At 47.6% G+C, this 12,200-nt stretch overlaps 1 protein-coding gene across 6 annotated transcripts in view; it reads left to right on the forward strand.

Annotated features, from left to right (window-relative positions):
- Window positions 1–1,038: 1,038 nt before the first annotated feature.
- Window positions 1,039–12,200, forward strand: part of GRIK2 (glutamate ionotropic receptor kainate type subunit 2) — a 368,787-nt gene continuing 357,625 nt past the window's right edge. For all 6 annotated transcript variants that reach the window (XR_006014304.1, XM_042017417.1, XM_042017416.1 and 3 more), the window contains exons 1-2: window positions 1,039–1,192; window positions 6,432–6,836. Coding sequence is in view for 5 of the 6 variants with exons in the window: in XM_042017417.1 (XP_041873351.1) it covers window positions 6,722–6,836 (115 nt within the window). In the remaining variant the exon portion in view is untranslated. The remainder of the gene's footprint in view (window positions 1,193–6,431; window positions 6,837–12,200) is intronic.

Genomic DNA, 12,200 nt, shown 5'->3' on the forward strand with positions numbered 1-12,200 from the left:
TCTTGGGTAGATGAAGCGGGGCAACGCCTGAGCATCCTTTGTGGGGTGCGGGCTACGCTCCCCCGCGGATCCGGGAACGGGAATTTTCCGTGAGGGAAAGGCGAGGAGACAGGGATTTTCCTGTCAAATTGCTCATCACATCTGCCTGGAGGTCAGACCTCGAGAAGGCTGCGGTGTGGAGGGGGGAGGTACAGGGGAAATCCTGGAGCTCTTCAAGGCATGTCCGAGTCACGAAACAAAATCGGGAGAAGCTCAGAAGAGGCGAAGAGACGCCTGTGGCGCTGCGGGGGCGAGCGCGGCTGGGCGAGGGAGGAAATCATTGGCGCTCCCGCAAGGCGGGGCGGACGACACATTTCCCACCCCAGTTCATTAGGGAGGCCTTGGTCCTTTTGCCAGAGCCCCCCTCCCGCAGCGTTGACGCTTAGGAGCGAGTCGGGCGAGGAGGGAGGGGGGGCAGATATGGTCACCCACTCCCTTGATCATCTTCCAGCCCGGGAAAGTGCCTGAGCTTAGTACCCGCTAGTTCAAGGAAGGAGCGGGGACAGGCGGGTTTCAGCATGAGAACAGAGTCCAGAAGCAGCCGAAGCTTTTTCTAGCACCCCTGCAGGCTGAGGTAGGAGCACTCCGCTCACTCCGCACGGGTAAAAATGCGGACGGGCAGGGGTCTCTGAAGCTGTTTCACAGGCGGCAGGATCCAACCCCCACTTCCTCCGCGTTCACAAAATGGGGCTCGGGGACCCCAATTAGGAGCTTGGACTTTTAATGCCATGAAAACTCCCTGTCCGGCGAGCTCGGGCTCTTCGGGCGACGGCGCGGGGGGAAAGCCCTGCGGCCACCGGTGGCCGGCGGGCAGCGGCGAGACCTGCTGGTGTGGGGAGCCGGCAGTGGCGGCCGTAGAGAAAGCGGGTTTCTGCTCCTTTAAAGGGCGCTGTGCAGCGCTCCCGAAGGGAGGCGGATCTCCCTCCTTCCTCCCTTCCCTCCATCCCTCCCTTCTTCCCTCCCTCCCTCCTTCCTTCTCGCTCTCCCTCCTCCCTCCCTCCCTCCCTCGCTCGGGCGCCGCTTGCCGCCGCCGCCAGTGGTGCCCGGACGCCGGCTGCACCGCAGCCCGGGCTGTCCCCGGCGTCCTGCCACCGCCCTTCCTCCCCCGCCTCCGCCTTCCTCTCCCTCCCCGATTCCCCTCCCGCAACTCAAGGTAGGAGGATGTCCCGGGGTTTCCGGCTGGCCGCCACGGCCGGAGGGGTTGCATGCCAGTGAGGGGCTGCGGGGGGGCGGGGGGGGAGGCCGGGGGTGGCGGGGGATGCACCGTGGCCGCGTTTTGCCGAGAGCTGTACACCACGATGGCTCTTGACCGGGTGTCTCAGGGCAAAGGCGGGCGCCGAGCTGGCCGACCCGAGCGCTGTTGCCGCCCGGGTCTGTCCCTCACTGTGGGAAAGGCAAACCTGTCGCCTTCCTCTGTTCCTCCATCGCTGCTCCGCATCGTCAGAGCTGCCGCTGTCCCCATGCTGAAAGTGGAGGTGTGGGAAGAGGGAGCGAGAGGCCAGGGAAGCGCAGCCCCCCCCAAGCCCCTTGCCCGGTACCTGCCTGGTACCCGGAACTCCCTCCCGCAGCCAGAGCGCTGCTCCCGAGCCGGGCTCAGGGAGGCTGAACCGGCTGCACTGAGGATGTGCCCCCCGCTCTCCTGGGGGAGCGGAGGTAAGAAACAGGCTCTAACTTCGCTAGAGTTGTGGGTGGACAACAATCTCTACTTCCGTAAGGTCTCCTCCTGCCCCTACCCGGCCCCCACCGTACGGCGCAGCCAATCCTCCTTTCAGCTTATAGGCAACCCTGTCACTTATTTCTGAACAAAATCAGCATTCTTTGGGTGACCATCCATCGCTAAAGTAGCCAGGGCGCTGACACTGTGGAAAGCAAGAGACATTCCTGCCTACGGAGTGGAGGCATGATTGCAAGAGCCGTGCGTGCACTGAGAAGGAATGAATACATTGTAATGAAAACCTCTCTTCACATTCTCCTTAGAAACTTTTGAGGGAATACAGCATGAAAAACATTAAGCATCATCATTTTCCTCCCAAAACCCTGTAGAGCTTTCCCAACCCCTACAGAAACTGAAGGGGCCAAAGGCTGATCTGTAGATCATGTCACAAGTATTTGTTTTTGCTGCTTAAAACTTGCTAGGAAAGTGCATTGCTGTGATACTCAAAAGTGCCTGAACAAGAAAGTCTATTGCACACTCGCTTCATTAATTAGAATACAAGTCTTTCCACTAGCTAAAAATTAATTACCATCCTAAAATGTCATTAATCATTGGTGCAGCAGAAACTTGGTTGTAAATTTGGACTGAGATAATAACAAACAGAGAAGGACCTACGGGGTTTTTTCTTATAGCTGGTGGGAGTGAAATGCCAGTGGGCTGCGATGTGTTTTTAAATTATAATATCAACATTCATTTGAATACTTTGGCAAACATTTTAGAAGGGAGGTCTGTATTACTGCTTTGTCAGCAAAGCTGAAATACTTGTTTCTAGAGATCTGGAGATGCTGGTCAGGTGCTGTGGTAAGCTGTGGCTCTCCTCACACCAGATTGCAACAGCAGGAGGACTGTGGTCGCATGTGAATCTGAAACGTTTGCAAGGATTTGCCGAAAAATGTCCGAGAAACATTTGGGGGACCATATGTTATACCTACGTTAAATTTATATCAGCTGTTGTTGTGAGAGGTCAAAATAGTAGATTACATGATATAAAAACCTCACTATCTGTTCTTAGAGGTACAGCTATGACCTGAAAATAAAAGCCCATTCCTTTTTAAAGTAATATGATAAAACTATACATCCCAGTAGGTGGCAGCTAGCTGGAACTGGGTTAACTTTTATAATGATAACAGCACATAAAAATTAGATCTGATGGAAAAAGCTCCTGATATAGTAAGGTAATCAGAATCACGTATCTCCACTTTCCAAATGAAACATTATGTATATAGTGTACACCATTTATACCTGACACGCAGCTGAAAGTGTAGTGGGTTTTTATTATCCAGAAAAGATGTAAGGCCTCAGACTGTCTCTTCTTCTTTCCCTGTCTATAGCTGGATTACTATTTTTCATATCAGCTACACTTGAACACAGTCCTGTGTATTAGAGATGCCCTTGTGTATTAGAAATGTGTTACCACCATGTCTACAATAGATGACCAAACAAATCAAAACATATATCCAAGGAATTGTAGATTTCCCAGTTGCTGATCACTGAAGTGTAGAAGGCAGTTTCATACAGACTTTAATATGAAAAGAGCTGTGTAACAGTGGTGACAAGCTCCCAAAACAGAAGACCAGCTTATCTAGTATGACATTTTATTAGGGATTTCCAGACTTTGAATTGTACATCTCACAGGGAAAGAAATATGAAAGGCACTAAGAATATTTACTTGTTTTCATGTTGAAATCATTCTGGAGGGTGCACAAAAGTATCTTTTTCTTTTTCACGAAGAAGTGAAGTTAAAGTCCAAATAACAGAAAAGGAATCTAGGATGGGGAAGACTGAGGCTTTAGTCAATTATATAGCCTGTAAGTGATCTTCAGTCACCAAATATTTAGTGAGTTCTAAACATCTGATGTCTTGTAAGATTTTCTTTTTAATATAAGGGACTCGTATTCTTGAGAAAATATTTCTGGGTTAACTACGACTTTTCTCCAAGGTGGGAGCTAGGGTTTGAAAGAAGGGGGGAGGGATGTTAACAGAGAGCATTAGGCGATGTCTGATAGTAGATAAGGAGGACATCGGTACTTCTTCTGAACCCATAAAATGCCATAAAATAGCTGGCTAGCTAACATAATAGAGGGTATAATATATATCTTTAAAGAAGCCGATAACAGATTTTAATTTCCTTTCCGCACTGCGAAATGACTGGAAAGGGTAAAAACCCCCAGGCGTGTGGACGCCTGAAGCGGGGGCGGCGGCCGGGAGCGCTGTCCGCGGTGCTGAAGGGGCCGCCCGGGCCGCCCCGGGCGCTGTCCGCGGTGCTGAGGCCGCAGCCGCCGCCGGCGGCGGGGGCTGGCGCGGGGGGAAGGAAACTCTGTGTGAGCCTCAGGCGTCAGACCAGGGGCTGCAGCGTGGGCTGCTGAGTGTTTAATAGTAACAGGAATTAAGAACAAGTTGTTTTACGATTCCAGTTCTAAACGCCTCTGTGAGTTAGGTGTTCTGTTGGGCTGAGATTACATGTGGCTGTATTTTTTTTTCGAGAGAGAGACCTTAGAAAATCAAACTCATAACAGGAGTCACTTTGTCCAAAGTTATGTCTTGTTTAATGTGCTAAAGCTGACGACGAATATTATATTTTCAAAACTCCTCCCCAAAACTAAATTAAATAAATAAAAAAATCCGGTTAGACAGCAAGCTGCATCTGAGCATTCACAATTAAAAAAGTGTCTAAAGATGTCTAATATCCTTTATTTCAGCAGCAACAGGGAGGGAGGCAATGAACTTTCATAGCATTCACATGGGTTGGTTTTTATTTCTCCTTGGACTAAGATAAAATATAAACGAGTAGAAGAGAACAAATGAAATAGTAAATAGAAGAAAAAGCATCTCTCTGCATTTTTACTGGGAGATATTCTAAGTGTGAACTGAAGGAGTCGCTAGATATCCTTGCTTTTAACACTAGGTGTTCTTTTTAAAGTGCTCCAATAGTCAAATCGTCTGATTGAATTCCCTGCTAGACTGCAGAACTAGCCATTCATGATACTTATTTTTGACACTGCAGTTATGCCTCCATCTTAAGGAAAAGAAAAAATCAATGATGTTTAATAATACCCTCGCAGAATGTACATTTTTTTTCATCAGCATTTTACAGTGTTTTAAGTAAAAGTGTGCAGAGGAAATCAGTAAGGCAAAATGATAAAAAGTTACTGTGAATTGCTAACACTTCTAGGGGTACAGAGCACACACACTACAGGTTATAATCCTAATGCTGCTGTTACTTATTTACAGGTCTACAGCACACAGATGTTATTTAAGAATAAGCTGTAGCTCACCTCTGCCATGCTCTGCTTTTGATAGATTCCACAGAGTGTTCTCATTAGCTTGGCATCATTGGTATTTATTTCTGTAAAGTCAGGTTTATTCTATGTTTTTCTGTATGTATCTGTGGGGGAAGCCTCGCAGTGATATTTTCTTTATTAATGGAAAGCAAGGGAGTGAGATAAAGGAAACAAAAGATGTCTGTAGGCAGAATGTAGAATAAAATTATTTCATTTTCCTGATGGGAAGTATAGGAATTATATTTCAGTGTTTGTAATAAAGCTCAAGTAGGTTCAGCAAATCTTGACTTAGTTTGCAAAGTCTGACAGTCCTGGTTTAATGTATTTCAGTGGGTGCAGGCACACAACTAATTGCATTTCCAAGGAAAATCTGAAGTAGTCCACAGAATGGGTTTATCTTCTTTGGAACACCTGGTCAAAAACCAAAAGTCTGTGGCTGCATTTGCAGATACAAACTCAGTATCCCATTATCAAACTGGGAAATGCTGTTGTTCTCACTGAGGACAGCAAAATGACAAACTACATAGATCATAGTACAGGGAGGAACAGCAACATTTCTATAATACTGGAGTGAAAGGAAAGCAGAATGCAAAATAAGAGAGTGCAAGAATAAAGTGAAAGTCATAAAGTAGTAAATCCCGAAGCTACTGTCTTTCAAGCAACACTGCAATTTCAAGCAAGTTTAGCGAAACAGGTCTGTGCATTCAACAAGGTTGTTCCAGTGCTGCCGATTCCTGTTACCTTGCAAAAGCTGCCTTGTGCTCTGTTATCACTGGGTCTGGAGCAAGTTCCTAGGACAGTCAGTATACAAGCCATAGCATTTATCCTACTTCATGCATTAAAATGAATAACAGTTACTGATTGCAAATATCATTATCTTTTTTTCCCCCGAACCTGAACGTTACTCTGATAACCTGCATGACTTTGTTGTCAGCCTTCTCTTTCACAACTCTTAAGCTAAGTGATCTCGAGCCAAGCAGTCAACTATTAAAATACAGGATTTGATTTTTACACATCCGAGTCCCTTCTCCCCTCTAGCAGCACCCCCCCGCCCCCCCCCAGCTATTGTTCAGAACAACTGAATAACTAATAACAATAAGAAGCACGTAAATAAAACCGTGCTGTTTTTTTTTAACTCCGACAACGCTGGGCGATCAGATCGGTTGCATAATAGAAACTGGGAAGGCTGTCTGGCAGGCAGCCTTAAGCAGAGAAAAGCTATCTCAATTTCTCTCACTTAATCTTGGCTTCGCGTCAGAAGCTGTGCAGCAGTGCAGTAGAATGGGAGCACGGCAAAAGCTTCGCCAGTGAAACGGCGGGTGCTCGCTATGTGGCGGTACCTCAGCGGTTTCTCGAGCTGGATTACCTATTGATTTTCCTCCTTTCTTGCCTCCCAGGTTTACTCGGCTGGACATTGTGTGTGTTTGGATTTCTCAAGGATTCTCCCCCGACTAACATGGATGTCCCACCATTCCTTGCAGTTGAAGGTTGCTCCTTGGCGCAGTGAATGAAGAACATGCAGGGATTGCTAATGGGTTTGGGAAGCGTAGACTCTCTGCTCTCTCTGTGACCATGCCGTGATCGTGTCTGAGGGCCATCAGTTTACGTATCCTCATTCTCACCCTACCGGGAAACCTGACGGCTTAGAAGGGGGAAGTAAGGCAGCGCGTGTGTGCATAGAAACATCATGAAGATTATTTCCCCTATTGTAACTAATTCAGTCTTCAGATGCACCATTAGACTCCTTCTTTGCTTACTGTGGATTGGATATTCTCAAGGAACCACACATGTATTAAGATTTGGTAAGATTTCCCGACACTTTTTTCATTGTGCGTTTAAACCTGAATGTGATATACGTAGGATTGACTCAGAAGGGGATGCTGGGGGAGAGCTGGGACGTGCTGCCGGAGTCGGGCAGCGAAGTCCCTCTTTATTTTGCATCTGGAGGGATGAATTGCTGTGTGATTTTTTTTTTCTGTCTCTGCAGCTCATTGTAGCCGTAGTAACGGCACGATGATGACGATAATTATAATAACAATAGAAAAAAGACTGGCAAACGCGGTTGCCTAAGGCTCTGTGCAGCTTGCGTGGCTTCCTCGTAATTGTTTCCATTGTTTTGCTTTATTGTTTCCGTAGTAGGGGAAAGCATGGCTAATACAGTGCTTGATCAGTTAAAAATCTGTCAAGTAGTTGTTAAGTTTCGGCCGCCCGTCTCTGATCCCCCCCGAGCCGATCCCGTGCGGGCGCGACTCTGTGATTTGAGACCTTCGGGCTGATTTCCCTTGAAGTGTTTGTCTGTTTGCTTGACACTTGAGTGGCATTTAGGGTTAGAGAAGAGATGGTTTACGTCTTGAGCGGTGCTCGGGAAAGAGCTTTTGCGGTACCTTTCAAAAGCACAGATTTCCTATGCGACGAAAGTTGCAGGAGTTCCCCCCTCTCCCGGGGGAAAAAAAGGTAGATCAGAATGACATTTCAAGAACAGAGAGGGTTTCCACTTTAAAAGCTATCCCAGCTGGACCAGGGCACTAGCCTTTAGAGCTCTGCCTGTGCATGCGCGCGTGTTCGTGTGTCTAAGCAAGCAAGCGAGGGACAAATTCCAGCCGCTGCATCCCCTACAGAAGTTTTGCAGTGAGGAAGGGCAGGTCAGAAAGTTCGGAAAGCAGGTCCGAAGGGGGCTGTGCGGCTGGGGCAGTCCTTCGGTGCTAGTCCGGGGCGAGCTATGATGGGAGCCCCGCATCAGCCTCCTCCTGGTCGCTCGGGTATCGCGGGCGCACCGCGGCGGGGGCGCGGCGGAGAGGACAGGCGGAAAATTGCTTCCCCATACAAGCGGCACCCTCTGTGCCTGCCGAGAGCATGGGTGGAGGGAGGAAGAGCGGATCTCCCGCATTCACGCTGTCAGCGATAAACTGTGGCAGCCACTGCATCCGTTTCTGTGGGGCACTGAAATCTCTTGCCTTTGCCTGGGAATAATGCCTTGGTTTGTATCTATTTTAGTTTAAATCAGCACCCCCGCACACACTTTTATGTGAAGGGGAAGGTGAGTAATGATTAAAAAGTCACCAGGCTGTTACCGATCTCGTGTGATGAGTTCCTACCAGCCCTTTTTTTTTTTTTTTCTGCTTCCATCTGGTCTAAAGGTGGTGCTTAAGGCACGTTGCTCTTAGCAACCATCCTCAGGAATGCCTGTTTCTTTGGACATGGCTAAACGGGTCCGTATATCATTGTGGGGTCTATTTTGCAATCAGTCTGATCCATAATCATGGCCGTGAATTTAGCGTTAGGATGCCTGTAATCTGGCACTGGCCGGCTGTCTTTCCACGGGCGCCGAGAGTCTGTCTCTAGGAGCCTCAGTTACTTTCAGGTGAAGCTATGTAAACAAACATCTTCCTGGTCACAGCACCAGCAAGAGGTGGACTTTCCTTCTTTGGAGCGGCATCCCCTCTGAGTTGTTAGTCCAGTGTACCTCTGGAGACAGCCCTAGAGAGCAGCGGCTTGGCAAGAGCTACAGCAATAAATAATCCCGAGGATGAAAGGTGATGCAGCGGGTCTCTGTTACCCAGTGACATGGCGGTGCGTGCCTGTGTTTTACTGGGCTAACTTCGCTTCCCAACTGCATCCTGGTCACACAGCTGGCCAACGAGTTGTGCTCACTCCACTGTTTGTAGAAGCGAAGTAGAAATCCGTTTCTGCATCTCTGCCTGCTTTTCCCTATCTTTTAAAAGAATTGTCTCCAAAACATCACTGAACATTCTAAGTAGGTAGGGAGCAGATGGTAAGTTTATTTTGTTGTGGAGAATGTTAGACGTGAAAAGAGCAGGAAGACCTTTGCCCTGCTCATCCGGGCCTGATGCACATCTCTGTTTTAAAGGAGTCTGGACGTAGCTTAGTCCAGGCTAAGCCACTCTGTCTGTGACCACGAGAGAACTTCCTCCACGCCTTCCTCAAAAGGCTGACATCTCTGTCTCCGTGTAGGGCATGGCAGGGTGGAGGGAAGGAGCAGCGAGTGAGCTGTGGAAAAACTTTGGTTATTTCTGAGGGGGAATTCCCCACCGCCCCCTCCGGGTTCCCGTTCTAGCGGTCCCTTCGGGATGTCCTTGCGACCAGGAGGACGGCATGCCGTGGAGTCCTTCCCGAGGAGAAGCGAGAGCTGAGGAGATTCCCTCCAGAAGGCAGCCTGCCAGCCCCCGCTCTTCCTCCTCAGCCAGCAGTGCTATGGCAACAGGGGAGAGCTTGAAGCCTGCCAGAGCTGCAGCCCCCTCATTCCTCCTGTGCAAATTAGCCACCATGGATTCGCATTGTCCTTCCCACGGCTCCTCTCATTGTTGGGACTAGCCAGCATGTCCTTTCTCTCCCTCCCTCTCTCTCTAAAGCTACCTTTAGCAACCACAGAGGGAAGTCGAACCGCCTGGGTTATTTGTCAAATTCGGGAGGTTATTTCTGTCTGTGCCTTATGGAGCAAACACGGAGAGAGGCTGGTGCGATGGCACCGCTCCCTCCCCAGCGACACTAAGCAAGGCATCTGGACACCAGCCTGTTGCTGCTGCTGGAGTTGGGCAACGCGGTATTCGGGCATCACACCACGCACCCTTCCTAAATGACACTTTGCTTCATGGGGCATGGCACCAAGCTCCTTCCCTTTCCCTTTCTGAGCAGTTTCCCACAAACGAGCCCAGGGAATGCTGAAGGCGAGGTTTGTGTATACGGTACTCGAGGGTGTCAAATGGGAACAGTCCTAAACCATTGATGCGGATAAAAGGATACATCCCACCTTGACGAGGGAGAAAATCAGCAGCCTAGTATTTGTCTCCCTGCTGTGCTAAGTGTGATGGAAACCTTTTCCTTATCACTTGGCACCGAACAAAAGCCAAAATACGTGACCGCCGGCACATCCGTTACGTTATCGGGGATCACATTTCGCAGCTTTCCGATTCACTGCTCCTTTGTAAGCGCAGACCCACGGCAGCGGGGCACGTCGGGCTGCCTTGTCGTAGGTCTGCCTTAACCTCCTGAGGACATCTCAGCACCTTGTCCCCGAAATGCTGAATTAACAAGCCAATAAGAGATGTCAAACACCAGTAATTACTCACCTGTGTTTCAGAAACCCCTTGTCTTGCCCAAAGAGCTATTTAAACCCCCTTTCCCCCCCACCTACTACTACTATATAGAGCTTGATTGTCAGCTCTTTGAAATCTGGAGCGCTCTAAGATGCCCTCTTTTATTTAAACTGCCCATTTCCGGCCTTGTATCTACTGCTGTGAGCAATTCGTCTTTCTTATAGCAAAGGTGTGAAGAGAGACCTGTGACGGGAAGGTGAAAGAGGTCTGGCCACTGGATTTGCTCTCATTATTCGTGGAAGCGTGGTGAAAGACTAAAGACCTCCAATGCAGGGGGGCCAATTGCCTGATAAGTGTTAACCCACTTTGTATGATGTTTTATTTTCTTCAGGACATTCAAGACGAGTAAAGAATAGTAGAGGCACACACCTGTAGTTTTGACTTTTTGTTCCTTTGGAGTTGCCTGACTTGAAGCAGATGAGAAAGGGAGCTGAATGTTTTGTGTTTCAATGAACTTTAAAGGAAGGGTGTGTGCACGCATGTGGCTTCTTCCAGGTTAAAAGCAAAAGAAAGTCAAGAGAGAGACAGGAAAAACTTTCCAAGGAAAAGAGGAAGAGTTTTGAACTTTTATCAGAAACACTTCTTACTACTGACTATTTAAAATTTTTTTTCCCTAAAAATCCACCACACCAAGTCCTCATGAAGCCCAGCACTTTCCTGTTGCCCTACATAGAATAATAAATATAGCAAATCAAACATTATAAAATCATGTACTCTTTGTGACTTAGGAAAACCCCTCCCCTCATTTTTCAACTCCTTTGTGGGAAGCCCGAGAGGGGAATTGCTAGGCGCTTGAGTCTTCCTTCCTCTGTGAAGATTTAGCACGGGTTTCATCTGCCATGCTTCTTAGCTGAGCTCCTTTGTCTCAAACAGACTGAGTTTATCTCCATGTAATTGTTTTTAAGAGCTCGAGCGAGGCAAAACCAGACAAGAGGCTTGCTCGTTGTGTCCACTGCCTGTGCAGCTGACAGTGGGTGTCAAACCACGCGGTTCTGGGATTCAGGAGACCATTTAAAAATTGTAGCAATTAAAACCTGCGAAGTCATGACACAGCAGTGGGAACTAGTTCTGTGCATATGTGTATGAGACAAGGTCAAGTGAAAAATACCTGCTGGGTGATCAAGTAGAGCTTTCTTAAGGGACTTGCATTAACCCTCCTGGATGTGTACTTTCCTTTGGATTTTGCATTGACACCCTTTTAGTGAAAGGAGGTAAGGTTTCTGCCTCTATTTGAGAGAAACAAAAAAGTGTACACATCTTGTTTTAGTGGGGAAGGCAGTCTGCCTTCAGATCAAGAGTGCAATGACAATCTGCAAGCCAAACTTTTATGGCAGCTCTCAGGGGTCCGTGTCTTGGCAAGCCCAGCTTTCAGAGTCAATGAAAGATTTACTGCCAAGGACAAGAAGCTTTCAGTATCTGTTAACATTCTCACGAAGAGGAGTTCAAAATCAGTCTTATAAACAACAACAGAAATCTTTGAAAGAAGAGTAAGGTTAAGAGCCTCGGGAAGGCAGCAAGGAGGTGAGAAGCATTGTTATTGACTGGTCTAGATTAAACAGCACAGAGGAAGATTTCAATTTGATAACGTCACAACCCTTCCTGTTTTTCTTTGCTGCTTCTGCTGACAATTTTGTAAGGTAATTAAATTGGCTGATTGAAGTCACAGTGGTCATGGGGCGATAAAGACCGTTTGGATTTAATGGAATTTAGAAACAACGGTGCACTGCACACAACTCTTACAGAACGAGAATTTTAATGACTCATTCAGGGTGCTGACTACATAGAACGTCCTGGACGAGTTTAATTGAAAGGGCAAAGCAGATTAGCTATATACAGTCTTTATTGCAGTAGATAGGGGAATTAGAGTTATCCTTTTAAAAGACTCATTATTGCATTATCAAGATTTAAGGTAGGTTAAGAAAGCTTTTATCCGTGTGGGCTTTCTGGAATATCCCCAGATCCTTTCACCCAGTGTTTGGAACACCACTAGTTTCGTAAAATGATTTTCACACAGTTGTCTGATAGCTTGTATTCTTACTGACTGCTTATTCT

This window comes from Corvus kubaryi, unplaced genomic scaffold (genome assembly GCF_017639235.1).
Source record: "Corvus kubaryi isolate FWS band 111438036 unplaced genomic scaffold, C.kubaryi_AGA036_p1.0 split3-73, whole genome shotgun sequence".
NCBI lineage: Eukaryota > Metazoa > Chordata > Aves > Passeriformes > Corvidae > Corvus > Corvus kubaryi.